The sequence below is a fragment of the Capricornis sumatraensis genome, chromosome 16, assembly GCF_032405125.1.
Source record: "Capricornis sumatraensis isolate serow.1 chromosome 16, serow.2, whole genome shotgun sequence".
Classification (NCBI taxonomy): Eukaryota; Metazoa; Chordata; class Mammalia; order Artiodactyla; family Bovidae; genus Capricornis; species Capricornis sumatraensis.
Window position 1 is genome coordinate 42318950 of NC_091084.1, and position 18034 is coordinate 42336983.

An 18034-nucleotide genomic window follows, 5' to 3' on the forward strand; every position below is an offset into this window, starting at 1 on the left:
GAAGTTACCCTGGGGAAGGGAATGGCAACCCACTCTAGTATTCTTCCCTGGAGAATTCCATGGACAGAGGAGCTTGGTAGGTTACAGTCCACCGGGTTGCAAAGAGTTGAACATGACTGAGTGACTTAACACAGTACTATACATATATATATATAAAGATAATTTCTTCTTTAATCTTTATCTTAGCTCTCTAAGATAGGAAACCACTATTATCCACATTTTATAGCAGAAAACAAAAGTTCATAAAGGTTTAGAACATAACTGATCCAAGGCCTTATAGCTGATAAAGGGAGAAACAGGTGGTAAAGGAAGAAATCAGGACTTTGACTCCAAGTCCAGCTTTGAATCTCTACCAACATCGCTTGAAAACACTCAGCTGCTGCTGCTGCTGCCAAGTCACTTCAGTTGTGTCCGACCCTGTGACCCCGTAGACGGCAGCTCACCAGGCTCCCCCGTCCCTGGGATTCTCCAGGCAAGAACACTGGAGTGGGTCGCCATTTCCTTCTCCAATGCATGAAAGTGAAAAGTGAAAGGGAAGTCGCTCAGTCTTGTCCTACCAGGCTCCTCTGTCCATGGGATTTTCCAGGCAAGAGTACTGGAGTGGGGTGTCATCACCTTCTCCAGAAACACTCAGCTATTTCTCCTGAATTTATCTTAACCTCTGAATTGCAAGAACATAGCAGCAGAGAGACTGGACAGACCAGAAACCCAAGGCCCACAAACCAACCAATGCCCTGGGAATTTCAAACTGGATGACCAGTTTGATTTTGCAGATGGGAAGCAGCTGCAGACTGAGCACCCAGGTCAGTGTTGATGGTTCCGCAGCGAGTGGCAAGGCCTCACAGCTTTGCCTGGATTGTTAGACCGACACTATTCTCAGACCATAGTCACAGGCCTGAGCCCACTGCACCGGATCTGCCCACAGTGATGCCTACCTGCTTCTCCTCTCAGCGCCTTCTCCAACCTCACGCCCTGGATCTCGGAAGCCCTCTGCCGCTCTTCCACCTCCTCCAACTGCCTCTGGATGGCCTGCAATGCCAGGATTGTGTGTCATGCAGGTGCTTGCAGCATGCAGAGTCATACAAGGGGGCCAGTTCTGCCACCTGCTTTCCAAGAGGAAGAAGCTCTTTCTCTTGGGTTGCCAGCTCTTCAGTTAACTGGGTAAGAATCTCTGAATTCCCCAAACAACTGGAATTTGATATTTCCCTTCTTTAATATGAAAACATAAAGCAAGGAGTCTGTGTGTAAGCTCTATCTGCCCCCAAGGAGACAGTCTCTTTTGACCAGGCCAGTCGTACAGACATGCTGTCAGGCAGAGGCTGCTGGCCTGGGTGGGCAAGCCCCCATGGCTCCTGGACTCCTCAGAGTCTCGGCCTCTGACCGTGGTCATGGGACAGCTGCTGGAGCTACTGGCCGTATTCGGAGTTGGACAGGATCTCTGGGGACAAACACAGAGCATGCTCACAATCCATTTTCCCAAGACATTGGAACAGGAGATGGGAGCCAACTCCTGGGGCTGGGTGTTCCTCTCTCAGTCTGCCCTGCCCTGTCCTGAGCTACAAATTGGCAACCTATTATTTCATTGCACCATGGGGCTTTTTACTGTCTGTGGAAGTGTACTGTGGCTTGTTACTAGCAGTTTAATAAGACCAGACAGAGATGTTTATTTCATTAAGGCATATCCTCCTTAGACTACTGTAGGTACCTATCAAGGCTTGAGGTCATGATGGGCTTTGTATTTACATGTTTAGTTTCCCCACTAGCTATTTCTCTCTTGTGTGTATTAGGAAGGAAAATTAAGGGGGAAAAAATCCCTTTCCTATATACATGTTGTTCATCCCCATCAGTTTTTTCTGCTTTTAATCACATGCTGCCACAAGGCACATCTCTTGGCAGAACAGACTTTGCACCAGGCACCTTCATAGAAATGGCAGCTGTTTGGGCAGGTATAACCTGTGTGTTCTTCCTTCCCTACTTTCTCCTAGTTCTGTCTCACTCTTCTTCCTCCTTAACTCTACCTTGTTCTAAGTCTCCTCTGGAGTCAAATTACAATTGCTGAGGCACCTCCAATCTGTGAAGAGGCCTGAACGAGGGTCAGGGCAGGGACTCAGCAGCCACCTGGCTTCTTGTCTTAGCTGAGAGTGTTTAAATTCCAAACATAAAATCTGAAATAGATGGGAATTCTAACTAAAACTACTTGTAATTTTATGCTTTCTTCCTGTCTCTTTTAGAAAAACGATGATATCTTTATAGATCTGTCTCTCACTGGTAGAATGTAGCATTGCTAAAGGAAGGGAAACATTTAAAGGACTTTATGACTGATTGCTTTGTAATTATGCCTATGTAACTGTTAGGGACTGAGCAGTCTCCACCCCACACTAAATTCATCTATTGATGTCCGGACCCTTAAAGTGACTGTTTGGCCCTTACGGAGGTAGGTGAGGTTAAATGAGGTCATAGCAGTGGGCCCTAATCCAACAGGACTGGTGTCCTTACATGCAGAGGAAAAGATACCAGAATTCTTTCTTTCTCTTGCTCTGAATGCACACACACAAAAAGGCCATGTGAAGACACAGCAAGAAGGCAGCTGTCTGCAAGCCAGGAAGAGAGTCCTCACTGGAAACCAACATTGGAGACACCTTGATCTTGGACATCCCATCTCCAGAGCTGTGAAAGAATAAATTTCTGTGGTTTAAGCCACCCAGTCTGTGGTATGTCATCATGACAGCTCAAGTTGACTGATACAGTCATCATTCTTTACAAACTAAGAAAGAAAATCTCAAAGATTATACAGGGCAGGTATGGATGCCAGCAGATTAGGACTCAAAAGGCAACTGTGATTCTTCTGTTAGTACTCTTGCCTGGAAAATCCCATGGACTGAGAAGCCTACAGTCCATGGGGTCGCAAAGAGTCACACATGACTGAGAGACTTTACTTTCACTGTCTGGAGTAGAAATATCAGGTTGGCAAAAAACCTGTTGGGGTTTTTCCATAACATCTCATGGAAAAACTTGAATGAACTTTTCAGTCAACCCAATATAAGAAGAAGAAATTGTTGAGTTTGCCAATCCATTTCATAAAGATAACTTGTTCTCAGAAGGAAAAGTTGAAATGTTTCAAGAAAGCCTGTTTCAGAAGGTGAGGATGGACAGAGGGAATTTAATTTTCCCCAACTGCTAGATGAAGAGGGTGGCTCCCGAGTCAGCCACTGAGAAGAGTAAAGAAGGTTAGATTTAGTGACTTCCTTCTTGTCAGAAACAACTTATTGGACTACACAAGTGGATAAAGTGAGTTACTGGAGAAGGGGATGTAAGGGTACAATGCATTAACACAAGTGGTCATTTTAGGTCCCTTTGTCCAAAAACTCAACTGCTCTTCAAGGCTAGGTTTGGGGTCCTCAGGGAGAGGGGGAGTGCCTTGACTTTCTGCTTCATTTTGCAGGTCGGTAGATCCACCTGAGCAAAAATGTTTGCAGTAAACAATTAGGCCAGGAAGTCTACAGCAGAATGGTAGATGCTTATGCGTTCAACTAACCTTGGAACAGAGACAGCCCCAAGAGCTGTCAGTTCAGCAAAGACACTGTCAGAAATTCGAGAGAAGGTTATATCCTCACAGAGGACAAAATGAAGGCCACTGCTGTGTGGCAGTCAGGGCCTGGGATGGATTCCAAGGCAATGTGTTGGCTGCCATTCCAGCTCACTTTGCAGGATACACGCCTGCAGATGGAAAGGCAGCTGGGAGTGGGCCAACTCAACACCTGGGCTCTCTGGCCCCAGAGTCCCACCAGGGATTGAACCATAACCTTCAGAACAGCCACAAGCCTGGTGCTTAGAGAAGAGAGACTGATCTTTCCCTAGCTCAGCTTCCCCAGCTCAATACAGATTTCCAAAGGGCTTCCAGACCCAGATCCCCAGCAACCCAGACCCACTCACTCGTTTGTTTTCTGACCTGAGCTTTATGAAGTCTTTTCAATTCTTCTTGCTTAACCAATTGTTTTGTTGCTTTTTCCAGCTTCCTTCTTCTTCTAAGTGCCTTCCTCTCCTACAAAAACCAAGAAGAAAAATATGTCTAAGAAAAATGGAGTTGAAACTTACAAAATACTGTCACAGCCTCGATCCTCTCCAACCAAACCACTGCTTGACTTCTAGAACAAAGATGTCCAACAGAGCTTTTTGCAATGATAGAAATGTTCTCTATCAAGGCAGAAGCTTGCTTTCCTTCCTACTTCACTTTGTACAAATACATCATTAATACCACTGGGTTCTTCGTGTGCCTGGGCTAGCGGAATACAGAACACCCAGGATTAAGGCATTTACAAAGCTTGATTCAGGTCTTCATGACAAGTCTAGGACAATTTCTAGACTGTCAACCACTGCAAAGGTTCTAGGCCATTTGGATGAGGAAACCCCTACTTTAAGTGGCTGGGACCTTTCTTAGAAGGCTGGGGTGGAGACAGGCATGGTGGAAATCACTGGTAGTTGTCCAGAGACTGGCTAACTCAATCTCTGTGGTGAGACAGTCCCTTATTTAACAACTATCTCTTGAGCTCTCATTATACTAATCTACATAATAAATGCCAGCAAGTACTGAGTGCTATGTGCCAGACACTGTACTGATTACTTCACAAATATCATCTTATTTATTCTTCAAATTATGTTTTTTTTTTTAATAGACAAAGAAATCAGAACTCAGAGAAGTTAAATAACTTACCCAAGATGACACAATCAGGAACTGGAAGCACCAGTAGCTAAGCCCAGATAACCCGAATCCAAGTATCCATATTTCCACCTAGTTTATTCTGTCTTTCCCAGGCCCCTACAGTGCAGGTACATCACGCACCTCTGTTTTATAGAAACATTAGACTTTCACCCTAAATTAAGACCATTCAAACAATTTCAGCGAGAATGCCTTGACAGCCTCATACCATCTCAGTGCTTTACAGCAGTGAAGTTGCCAAAGCCCAACTCCTTTATCAAGAGTCAGCAAAGCAGAACCTAGATGGGTAGAGAAAGTCTTGTATTGCCTTTTATTAAGATGATGACATAAACAAAAAGGATGATATATCAACAAGCACTCATATAACCTTACAAAGCACCAGGCACACTTCTTACATCCTCAGTGATAGTGGTGACGATACAGAGAGAAAAGGAAGGAGGCCAAGGAAGAAAAAGATAAAGGACAGAGAAAGAGAAAAATCTGGCAGGGCTGAAGACAAGCTCCCTGTCCCCATCTGTCAGATCCAGGCATTAATTTCAGGGGAGGGGTGCAGAGCAAAGAGGTGAGGGTATTTATTTTGTCTCCAGTTTCCTGTCCTGGAGAAGGGCATGGCAACCCACTCAGTATTCTTGCCTGAAGAATTCCATGAACAGAGGAGCCTGGCAGACTACAGTCCATGAATCGCAGAGTCAGACACGATTGAGCAACTAACATACACACCAGTTTCCTGTGTAAAGGTTCACCTGAGCTGACATGGACTCTATGCCATGTGATTGGGGACATATCTGTATGCGGCAAAAGAGATTTAAAAACCAGAGGGGAAAACACTTCTTCCATTCCTTCAGTGTGAGCTCTGAGAAGTGGTAAAGGAGGAGCCTTTTTGCCAGCTTCCCTTCCTGAAGAATGGGCTGTGTCAGAAGCCAGAAGCACCAGCGAGCTTTACCACACACATCTTCTCAGTCAGATCTGACTCTTCGTGACCCCATGGACTATAGCCTGCTAGGCTCCTCTGTTCATGGGATTTCTTAGGCAAAAATACCGAGAGTGGATTGCCATTTCCTATTCCAGGGGACCTTGACCCAGGGATCAAACCCATGTCTCCTGCATTGGCAGGTGGGTTCTTTACCAAGGCGCTACCTGGGAAGCCCAGCTATACCACACTGCAGGCTTATGTGATGATCGGCTCTGTTCTGGGTGACCAGGAAGACACAGAGCTACTGGGAAGGCTTGCCTTAGGTTATCATGGTCTTGCTATTTTGAGAGCTTTGGGCCACTCCATTCTTTTGGTCCCCATGAGTGTCAAGATGTTTGATGCTGGGGTCTCTGCCTCATTTGAATACAAAATTAACTCAGGGTCACTCAAGGGGGTGAGAGGGCCTTCAGGGAAACCCTAGAAATCAACACACAGAATTCATTTGTGTTGAGTGCCAAACTAATCAGACACCCCCACAGTCAGAAATTAGAAATCTCTCAATATTGTCTTATTCTCATTCTCTGCCCTCTCTCTCTCTCTCTCCCCCTTCCTCTCTCTCTTCTCTCTCTCTCTCACACACACACATGTCCCAGTTCCCTCCTGACTTGCTCCAAGCTGGGCCTTGGGGAGCTGGAACCCCTGAGTGACTTGAGATGACGCCAAAGCTCCTAGTGCCAGATATGGAAAAGTTGAGTTTAAGTAAATAAATTTGGTTCTCTCTCTTTCTCCTCAGATCCTCACTGCTCCAAAAAGTAAACACCGCCACAGCAGTGAACCACTTCTCTGTCCGCCCAGGAAGCACATGCGGTCCAGCCATTCAGCCCTTCCAGCCCCAGCAGACAAAGGAAACAATGGTGGGATTTGATCATGGGATGCATGTCTCCACGTATGTAACATACAGACGCATTTAAAGACATAAAACAACATTTGTGTTTTTAAATCCATGGGTACAGGAGTTGTTTAAAGGGTGCTCCGTAAACTAATGTTCATTAAGCAAAGAGGAGAACGGCTGTCCCCCTGCCGGCACTCAGCTAGTCAGTGGGGATCCTCGGAGTCTAGATGCAAGCGCATGGTTCATTTCGCATTTCTGATTAGAATAAACATAACATTTTCCATGCAATCTGCCTCTAGTGCTTCTTAAATGAAGCTGTGCTTCCCCCAGGGAAATATGCATCTGCTTGCTGTAATTTTTTTCGATGGTTTGCTTGTTGGATCACATATTAAACCCACTTTAAGAGCTGCAGTCACCAAATGGTTTCAAGTAAATACGTCTGTTTTTTTCCGCCTTCCCATTTTGACATTTTTGAGAAAGGCAAGCTTCTAAAAGTTATATATATAAAGATAATCCTTAGGGTGTTCCAGGTAAAAAAGAGTGGTTGCTGTCAGATGCAATGAAACATGATCTTCCTAATGAAACTGCTGCAGCTGGAGCCCACATTGGGTCTGAAATCTGGATGGTAAAATGGCCCCCACAAGCCAAGGCCCCCATTGGTTTGCCAAGTGTTGTTACCTTTGACCGTGAGGAAGGCTGGGGATGGAATTCCTCATCTGCAGAGGAGGTGGTGGAGGAAGAGGCGGAAGAGACAGTCCCTGTCCCCTGCGCCCTGATGGGGACGTGCGTGGGACCTGAAATGGGAACAGAACTCACTTGAACTCCTAGCTTCTTCTCCTGCTTCATGACCCAGAGCCGCCTCTCCCTCCTCCCTGCCACCCCCGTTCTCTTCCTCCCCACCCTCCCTTCCCTGCACCTGCCTTGAGCATGAAGCGGCAGCACCTAAGGGCAACGGAAAATTTGGCCCTCCACGTTAATTACATTTCTGGGTCCCTGCCAAGAGCTTTGCAGCTCTCTTTTCATGTTAAAAAAAAAAAAAAGGTATAATGCAGAAATCAATTAATTCCTTAAACACCATTTATATGGTGTGTTGCTTAGAATGCATTCAGAGATGAAATCTATTATTAAAATGCGTGTCTGAAGTTAGCTGAGTTACCTAAATGCTTGTGTAAGGTTCATTCTGCAGAGTAATTGAATGCAAAAAAGTCAGAGCCAGCTCTTAAACAAATCGCCCTTCTGCGGCTCACAGCATCTGGCACCCATTTTTACTACATGACATCTGCTCAGTGTAAAAGGGCTGGCGTCAGAATGTCTGGTCATAGAAAAAAAAATCCCAAATGTAATCAGAAGCAAAAGGACTCTAAGCCTAAGGTTTTATCACATAGTCTCATGCAACATAAATATTTCATTAATTATGGCTAAACAAATGCCACTTTTATTTTCCCAACTTGCAGATATTATCACATCATCGAAGTGATGATTCAAATGCCAGAAAAGGCAGTTTAAGATAGGGAGGACTCAACAATTCCAGGCCCATGGGAGAGCTGAAGTCGAGGGGACGTGCCAGCTCCTCAACAAGAGGTAGATGTTTAGAGGCAGGAAGTGCGCGTGTTTGCTCGAATCTCTTTGTGACTTCTCTGGGGCCCACGTGTGATAAAGTCTTCCAGGTGCCATAGGGGACTTGTATTCTGCTCAGCAACAACATCTGCCCAGACACATCAACCTGAAGCAGAGTCAATTATTAATACTTGGATTAACCCACCCTAAACACTGGATATCAGAACCAGCTAGGACTCTGTGATAGAAAACTTACTCATCTTTACTCTGCCATGGCAGGTTCTATCTAAAGAGAAATGTGTGCTGGGTACGGAGGGAGGAGAGGCAATTTCAAGCTGACTAACGTTCTCTCCAGCCTGCCTTTTCTTCCCCGTAATTTTCAACTATTCACCCCAGTGAGAGAGGCCAAGTTTTAAAAAATAAGGGTAATTTAAACCTCCAGGAACACATTTACATATGCTGTTATTCAAAGCAAAATAATGCAAAACATCTATATAATAACACAGCCTCTCTGGGGAGGGAGTTAACTGTTTTTCACTTTAATTTGCCAGATGGGAAAGCTCAGGTGAAGATAGAATCAGGAGCAACATAATAATGGTGGAGGCACTGTTGGTAGGGATCTGAGATTGTGTCCCAGCTCGAGCCACTAAATTACTGCTAAGTATTTTAAGCACTGAATATTCCCTTCTGTAAGCTTGAGGAACTAACTTCACCCCTTGAGTTTCTGGGGATTGTGATTTCTAACTCGCAGAACTGCTATGCAAGAAGAAAGATCAATATAAAGAGTCTAACACAGTCCCTGGCTCACTGGATGCATGCGTGCATGCTCAGCCTTGTCCAACAACTGTGACCCCATGGACTGTAGCCCTCCATGCTTCTCTGTCCAGGGGATTGTCCAGGCAAGGATACTGGAGTGGGTTGCCATTTCCTCCTCCAGGCGATTTTCCTAACCTGGGGATCAAACCTGCATCTCCTGTATTGGCAGATGATTCTTAACCACTGAGCCACTTGGGAATCCTGCCTGGTTCATTGCAGGTGCTTAAATAAATGTTTTCATCACCATCAGCTGCCTCACCCAGATAATGAAACAGCAGCTATTGCTACATCATCATCATTGATCCCAATGAACACCCCTGCAATATTAGTGTTGTGATAAGTCGCTTCAGTCGTGTCTGACTCTTTGCAACCCTATGGACTATAGCTTTGGACCCTCTATCCATGGGATTCTCCAGGCAAGAATACTGGAATGAGTAGCCACGCCCTCCTCCAGGCGACTCTCCCAACCCAGGGATCAAACCCACGCTTCTTACATCTCCTGAATCGGCAGGTGGGTTCTTTACCACTTGTGCCACCTATAAAACTGCCTGATTAATCTTCATTTTGTGAAGGAAGCACAGTATCTAAATTTCAATCTTTTCCTAATTCTCAAAAATAAGTATTTCTATTGAGTTTTATTTTGAAATTGAGAAGAAAATGTTTCTAAATATGAAGCACTCCTTAAACTTCTGGCAAAGTTATATAAAGTTAAATAGTTACCCCTGAATCTCTTCCCCTGTACTCTATTCCTTCATAGAACCATTCATTCTAGTTTAGTTTTCACTTGCAAGCTTATAAAGCTTGGCAGCATTGTTCTACTCTGGCTACAATGGAGTGACTGATTCTGGAATTGATCTCCCACCGCAAAGCACTAGAAGTCAGGACGAAATATATGAAGCAGCTGCTTTGCTTCCAGACACTGGACAAGAGGCAGTGTAGACCTGTAATAAAGGCAGGAACACAGCAAATGAGGCAAGCCCCACAGTCACTAGTTTTCTGCCTACAGACACTTTCCAGATCACAGGGCAGGTAGGAAGAACCTAAACAGAGCACAGCAGATTCTTTGAGAAGACAGAGGTCAGTGTTTGACTGGATTGAGACAATTGGAATAGGTGGGGAAGAGTATTTGAGAGGAAGGAGCTTTGCAGAAAAAGGCCTTCAGAAAAAGGCATAGACATCAATTGCAGTCTATCATAGGTGCACAGAGAGAAAGTGCAAAAGGTTAGGCCGATAACTGTTGCAAAGTTATAGTGTAAATAATCTCTACAGCTTTCACAAGACTGGGAAAGCTACAAGTTTTACCCAACTAGGGTAGAGAAAACATTGAGGGTGTTAGAGTGAAGACCACAGAAGAGTCACACTTGAGTAACAGGGATAAAGTAGTTCTAGAATAAAGGTAATTACAGACATAATTGAATAAGTTTAAAAACCAGCCTTGAAAGAAACAAATTGATCTGCAAGTTACTTTACTGCCTGCCAAACATTCTTTAATGCCTATATAACATTCTTTAAATGAAGGAACAAAATCAAGACACTCGAAAATGTAATATTTACAAAATTATTTTGTTGTTTAGTTGCTCAGTCATATCTGACTGTTTCAGCTAGTTCAATTCAGTTCAGTCACTCAGTCGTGTCCGACTCTTTGCTACCCCATGAATCCCAGCACGCCAGACCTCCCTGTCCATCAGCAACTCCCGGAGTTCACTCAACTCATGTCCATTGAGTCAGTGATGCCATCCAGCCATCTCATCCTCTGTCATCCCCTTTTCCTCCTGCCCCCAGTCCTTCCCAGCATCAAAGTCTTTTCCAATGAGTCAACTCTTCGCATGAGGTGGCCAAAGTACTGGAGTTTCAGCTTTAGCATCATTCCTTCCAAAGAAATCCCAGGGCTGATCTCCTTTAAAATGGACTGGTTGGATCTCCTTGCAGTCCAAGGGACTCTCAAGAGTCTTCTCCAACACCACAGTTCAAAAGCATCAGTTCTTCGGTGCTCAGCCTTCTTCACAGTCCAACTCTCATATCCATACATGACCACAGGAAAAACCATAGCCTTGACTAGACGGACCTTAGTCAGCAAAGTAATATCTCTGCTTTTGAATATACTATCTAGGTTTGTCATAACTTTCCTTCCAAGGAGTAAGCGTCTTTTAATTTCATGACTGCAGTTATCATCTGCAGTGATTTTGGAGCCCAAAAAAATAAAGTCTGACACTGTTTCCACTGTTTCCCCATCTATTTCTCATGAAGTAATGGGACCGGATGCCATGATCTTCGTTTTCTGAATGTTGAGCTTTAGGCCAACTTTTTCGCTCTCCTCTTTCACTTTCATCAAGAGGCTTTTCAGTTCCTCTTCACTTTCTGCCATAAGGGTGGTGTCATCTGCATATCTGAGGTGATTGATATTTCTCCCTGCAGTCTTGATTCCAGCTTGTGTTTCTTCCAGTCCAGCATTTCTCATGATGTACTCTGCATATAAGTTAAATAAGCAGGGTGACAATATACAGCCTTGACGTACTCCTTTTCCTATTTGAAACCAGTCTGTTGTTCCATGTCCAGTTCTAACTGTTGCTTCCTGACCTGCATATAGGTTTCTCAAGAGGCAGGTCAGGTAGTCTGGTATTCCCATCTCTTTCAGTATTTTCCACAGTTTCTTGTGATCCACACAGTCAAAGGCTTTGGTATACTCAATAAAGCAAAAATAGATGTTTTCTGGAATTATCTTGCTTTTTCCACGATCCAGCAGATGTTGGCAATTTGATCTCTGGTTCCTCTGCCTTTTCTAAAACCAGCTTGAACATCAGGAAATTCATGGTTCATGCATTGCTGAAGCCTGGCTTGGAGAATTTTGAGCATTACTTTACTAGCATGTGAGATGAGTGCAACTGTGCGGTAGTTTGAGCATTGTTTGGCATTGCCTTTCTTTGGGATTGGAATGAAAACTGACCTTTTCCAGTCCTGTGGCCACTGCTAAGTTTTCCAAATTTGCTGGCATACTGAGTGCAGCACTTTCACAGCATCATCTTTCAGGATTTGAAAGAGCTCAACTGGAATTCCATCACCTCCACTAGCTTTGTTCATAGTGATGCTTTCTAAGGCCCACTTGACTTCACATTCCAGGATGTCTGGCTCTAGATGAGTGATCACACCATCGTGATTATCTGGGTCATGAAGATCTTTTATGTACATGAAGATCTTTTATATATTCTTGCCACCTCTTCTTAATATCTTCTGCTTCTGTTAGGTCCATACTATTTCTGTCCTTTATCGAGCACTTGGATGCAGTCTCAAAAATGACAGAATGATCTCTGTTCTTTTCCAAGGCAAACCATTCAATATCACAGTAATCCAAGTCTATGCCCTGACCAGTAATGCTGAAGAAGCTGCAGTTGAACAGTTCTATGAAGATCCACAAGACCTTCTAGAACTAACACCCAAAAAAGATGTCATTTTCATTATAGGGGACTGGAATGCAGAAGTTGTATGTCAAGAAATACCTGGAGTAACAGGCAAATTTGGCCTTGGAGTACAGAATGAAGCAGGGCAAAGGCTAACAGAGTTTTGCCAAGAGAACATACTGGTCACAGCAAACACTCTCTTCCAACCACACAAGAGAAGACTCTACGCATGGACATCACCAGATGGTCAATACCGAAATCAAGTTGATTATACTCTTTGCAGCCAAAGATGGAGAAGCTCTATACAGTCAGCAAAAACAAGACTGGGAGCTGACTGTGGCTCAGATCATGAACTCCTTATTGCCAAATTCAGACTTAAATTGAAGAAAGTAGGGAAAACCACTAGACTATTCAGGTATGACCTAAATCAAATCCCTTACAATTATACAGTAGAAGTAAGAAATATATACAAGGGGTTAGATCTGATAGACAGAGTGCCTGAAGAACTATGGATGGAGGTTCATGACATTGTACAGGATGCAGGGATCAAGACCATTCCCAAGAAAAAGAAATACAAGAAGGCAAAATGGTTGTCTGAGGAGGCGTTACAGGTAAGAAGAGATATGGAAAGGCAAAGGAGATAAGGAAAGATATACTCATTTGAATGCAAAGTTCCAAAGAATAGCAAGGAGAGATAAAAAAAATCTTTCCTAAGTGATCAATGCAAATAATAGAATGGGAAAGACTAGAGATCTCTTCAAGAAAATTAGAAATAGTTGCTAGATACACAAAAAAAGCAGGAAAATGAGTCTGATAATCAAGAGAAAAATCAATCAATAAAATAAGACTCAAAAATGATGAAACTAGTGTGTGAGTTAGTGAAAGTCACTCAGTTGTGTCTGACTCTGCAATCCGAAGGAGGCTGCCAGGCTCCTCTGTCCTTGGAATTCTCTAGGCAGGAATACTGGATTGGGTAGCCTTTCCCTTCTCCAGGGGATCTTCCCAACCCAGGGATTGAACCCAGGTCTCCCACATTGCAGGCAGATTCTTTACCGTTTGAGCCACCAGTGAAGCCCATGAAACTAGACAAAGATTCTAAAAAGAGTTATTTTAATGTGCTCAAGAATTTAAAAAGAAAGCATGAACAGAATGAGGACAGAAATGAAAAATATTTTTATAAGAATCAAATGGACCCTATGAAGATGAAAATTATAAAATCTGAAATGAAATGTTCACCAGGTCAGTTTACCAGCAGACTAAATACTGCCAGCAGACTAAGTACTGCAGAAGACAATATTCAGTGAAATTAAAAAATAGCAATAAAATTAAGAACTATCCAAATTGAAGCACCGAGAAGAAGACACTGAAAAAACTGAACAGACCTCAGTCATGTGTGATGCAAAATCAAATGGTCTAAAATACATGTGATTGGAGAACCAGGAGACAGAGGGAGAATGGCAGGAACAGAAAATGTAGTTGACATAATATTGCTGAAAATCATGCAAACTTAAAGAAAATTGTAAATCCATAGCTTTAATAAGCTCAAAAAAACCACAAGCAGGGTAAACACAAAGAAAATCATAGAAAGCCTCATGATAATAAAATTGCCAAAGACCAGAGATATAGACACAATCTTAAAAGCAGAGACTGAGAAAAATAATACATTTCCTACAGGGAAACAAACATAAAAATATCCATGGGCATCTTGTCAGAACTGAAATATGCCAGAAGACAATAGAGCATCATTAAAATGCTTAAAGAACAAAATCATCTGTCAATTTATAATTCTATGTCCAGTGAAACAACACATTCAACTTAAAGCAAGAATAAAGGTGATCTTTTTTTAAGGAAAACAAAAAAGTTAGAATAATTTGTTGTTAGCAGACATGTATATAAAATATTTTTAGAAAATTCTGTAGCAGAAGGAATATACCAGATGGAATAAAGAACTTCAGAATGGTAAATAAAAAATAACTTTTCTTTGTGGTGTTTAATTTCTTTAAAATGTCCGATGCAGGATACAGGATGCTTGGGGCTGGTGCACGGGGATGACCCAGAGAGATGTTATGCGGAGGGAGGTGGGAGGGGGGTTCATGTTTAGGAATGCATGTACACCCGTGGTGGATTCATATCAATGTATGGCAAAACCAATACAGTATTGTTAAGTAAAATAAAGTAAAAATAAAAATTTAAAAAAAAAACTAAAAAAGAAAAGAAAAATAATCGTAACAAAAAGGATTTTACAAATAGAAAATATTTCTCTTATGGTCAAATAAAACATTTTTGCTGGCAAAAAAAAATACAATTGACTGTTTAATGTATGTTAGTGTGAAATAATAGGAGAAGGCAATGGCACCCCACTCCAGTACTCTTGCCTGTATAATCCCATGGACGGAGGAGCCTGGTAGGCTGCAGTCCATGGCATCGCAGAGTCAGACACGACTGAGCGACTTCACTTTCGCTGTTCACTTTCATGCACTGGAGAAGGAAATGGGAACCCACTCCAGTGTTCTTGCCTAGAGAATCCCAGGGATGGGGGAGCCTGGTGGGCTGCCGTCTATGGGGTCGCACAGAGTCGGACACGACTGAAGCGACTTAGCAGCAGCAGCAGCAGCAGTGTGAAATAATAAGAAACACAACTATTGATAATCCTCAACTTACAATGGGGTTACAGCCCAACAAACCCATCCTAAGTTGAAAATACTATTAAGTTGAAAATTCATTCCATACATCTCACTTACTAATGTCATAGCTTTAGCTTAGCCTACCCATAATGTGCTCAGAACACTTACATTGCCTATAGTTGGGAAAAAATCATCTAATACAAAGCCTGTTTTATAACAATGTGTAGAAAATCTCATATAGTTTATTGAATACTATGCTGAAATGAGAAACCAAATGACTGAGTGCAGATGAGTGTAAGAGTATCAGTTATTTACCCTTGTGATCTCCTGGCTGATTGGGAGCTGTGGCTCTCTATAGAATATGTCATCTCATATCTCTAGCCTGGGAAAAGATCAAAATTCAAAATGAAGAATGGCTTCTACTGAATGCTTTTTTGCACCACAATAAAGTAAAAAAAAATAAATAAAATTGTAAATTGAACCATTATAAATCAAGGACCTTCTGTATTGATCTCTGTCCCAGCTTCTGCCAATATTTGATCTTTGACCTCAATTCCTGACACAGGGCTCCTAAAACCCTTAGAATTTCCTAGGTGATAGGAGTACCTTTTGTCTAATGAGGTGACTGTTGGTGGACTTGGGAATAGGAGCTGGTCAATAGAAAGACTAAGTCATAATTAGAAGCTTGGAACTTTTATCCCTAATACCCATTCTCTCAAGATGGGAGAGGGGCTGGAAGATGAGCTAATAATCGATTATACTTATGTGATGAAGCCACAATAAAAATCCCTAACATACAGATTTTGGAGAACTTCCAGATTGGTGAACACATCCATGTGCTGGGAGGGTGTCGTACCCTAGCTGCATGAGAACAGAAGCTCCTGTGCTTGGAATCCTTCCAAACTTCACCCTATGTATTTCTTCATCAGGCTGTTCATTTGTAACCTTTATAATAAACTAATAAGTGTAAGTAAGTGTTTGTTGAGTTCTACACCACATTAGCAAATTATTGAATCCAAGGGAAGGAACTGGAAGAACCTCTGCTTATATCTAGTTGGTCAGAAGTACAACTGACAAACTATAAGGGTACAGAAGATTTGAGCAAACACTAATATATTTGATCTAACTGCCTGATATAGAACAACCCCACAATAACTAGAGAATATTTCTTCAGAGGATATGCAATTTACTAAATTGGTAATATGCCAAACCATAAAGCAAGTATCACAAATTCCAAAGGACTGAAGTCATACATAGTATATCTTCCGATGACAGTGAGGTTAAGCTAGAAAACAAGAATAAGAAATATAAATAGAAAGTAGGGTGGGGTGGGAGGCAGGAGGGAGGTTCAGGAGGGAGGGGACGTTTGTATGCCTATGGCTGATTCATGTTGATGTATGGCAGAAACCAACATAACACAGTAAAGCAATTATCTTCCAATTAAAAATAAATAAATTAAAAAATACATATAAGTAGAAAAATTTCAAAATGTTTAGAACCTAAGCAATAATTTATAACAACTTATAGATCAAAGAAGTAAAATAAATTTGAATTGGCTGATAAAAATACAGTACAATAAAATGACTAGAATGTAGCTTTAAATGTACATGTTACGTAAAAGAGAAAAGTTGAGAATTGATGCTCTAAGATCTATTAATACTTCAAGAAACTAGAAAAAGAGACACTAAATGAACCTAAGGAAACTAAAAGGAAGAGCATACTCAAGATAAGAACAGATTATGAAAGACAATAAAAACAAAGCAGAAATATTAACAAAGCAAACATCTTTTTCTTAAAAAGATGAATAAAGTTGATAACCTCTCTCAAGAATAATTAAGAAAAAAGAGGCAAAATACACACTTACCAATACTTAAGATAAAAAGTTCTACAGAGTATTAAAGGGAACTACTAACCAAAAACCATTTTGTGACAGTAAACTTGAAAATTTAGATAAAATAGACAAACTTAATGGAAAACATAGCTTACAAAACTAACATAAGAAGAAATAGAAAATCTGATTATTTATATATCTATCAGAAGGAACACCCATATACTGTTGGTGGGAATATAAATAGGTGCAGCCACAACAGAAAACATTATGGAGGTTCTTCAAAAAATTACAAACAGATATGATCCACCTTTCCAGTTCTGGATATTTATCCAAAGAGCACAAGATACTAATTTCCAAAGATATATACACCATACTATATTCATCATAGCATTATTTTCAATAGCCAAGTTATGAGAACAACCTAAGTGTCCATCAACGAATGAAAAGATAGATGTGGTATATGATAGAATCCAGCCTGCCTGCTAAGTTGCTTCAGTTGTGTCTGACTCTTTGCTACCCTATGGACTAGATCACCAGGCTCCTCTGTCCATGGGATTCTCCAAGCAAGAATACTGGAGTGGGTTGCCATGCCCTCCTCCAGGGGACCTTCCTGACCTAGAGATCAAACCCCTTTCTCCTGCATTGAAGGCAGATTCTTTACTGCCGAACCACCAGGGAAGCCCGTATGATAGGATCCATTAAAAGGGATGACATCTTGCCATTTGCGACAGCATGGATGGACCCTGATGATTTTATGCTAAGCGAAACAAGTGAGAGGGAGAAAGACGATTGCGCATGATATGGGGAATGCACAATGCAACTGGTGTGGGGAATACAAAAATAATTGAACAAGTCAAACGAAAGCGCATTAAAAACATGTAAATACAGTGAACAGAATAATGATTACCAGAGGGAAGAGGGTAGGGGGAGGGAAAAATGAGTAAAGCAGGTCAACTGTATGGTAAAGGATGGAAACTAAAACTTTGGTGGTGAGTATGCTGTAGTGTATATAGGGGTCAAAATATAATGTTGTACACATAAAACACATAATGTTATAAATCAATAAGTATAATCTATAGCAAATAATATATTTAGTGGTAAAATACAAGCCTTCTGATACTGGGTTAAAAGACAATGATGTAAATAGCATTCCACTTCTATTTAGCATTATTTAAGAACAACAGACTGGTTCCAAATAGGAAAAGGAGTATGTCAAGGCTGTACACTGTCATCCTGCTTATTTAACTGATATGCAGAGTACATCATGAGAAAAACTGGGCTGGAAGAAG

The 18034-nt window shown here is 41.8% G+C and overlaps 1 protein-coding gene across 1 annotated transcript in view; it reads right to left on the reverse strand.

Moving 5' to 3' along the window:
* Positions 1 to 18034, reverse strand: part of LOC138092102 (F-actin-monooxygenase MICAL2-like) — a 69151-nt gene that overhangs the window by 26349 nt on the left and 24768 nt on the right. The window contains exons 7-9 of the mRNA XM_068987974.1: positions 7201 to 7316; positions 3950 to 4042; positions 936 to 1029 (exon numbers count right to left, since the gene is read on the reverse strand). Coding sequence (XP_068844075.1) covers positions 936 to 1029; positions 3950 to 4042; positions 7201 to 7316 — 303 coding nt within the window. The remainder of the gene's footprint in view (positions 1 to 935; positions 1030 to 3949; positions 4043 to 7200; positions 7317 to 18034) is intronic.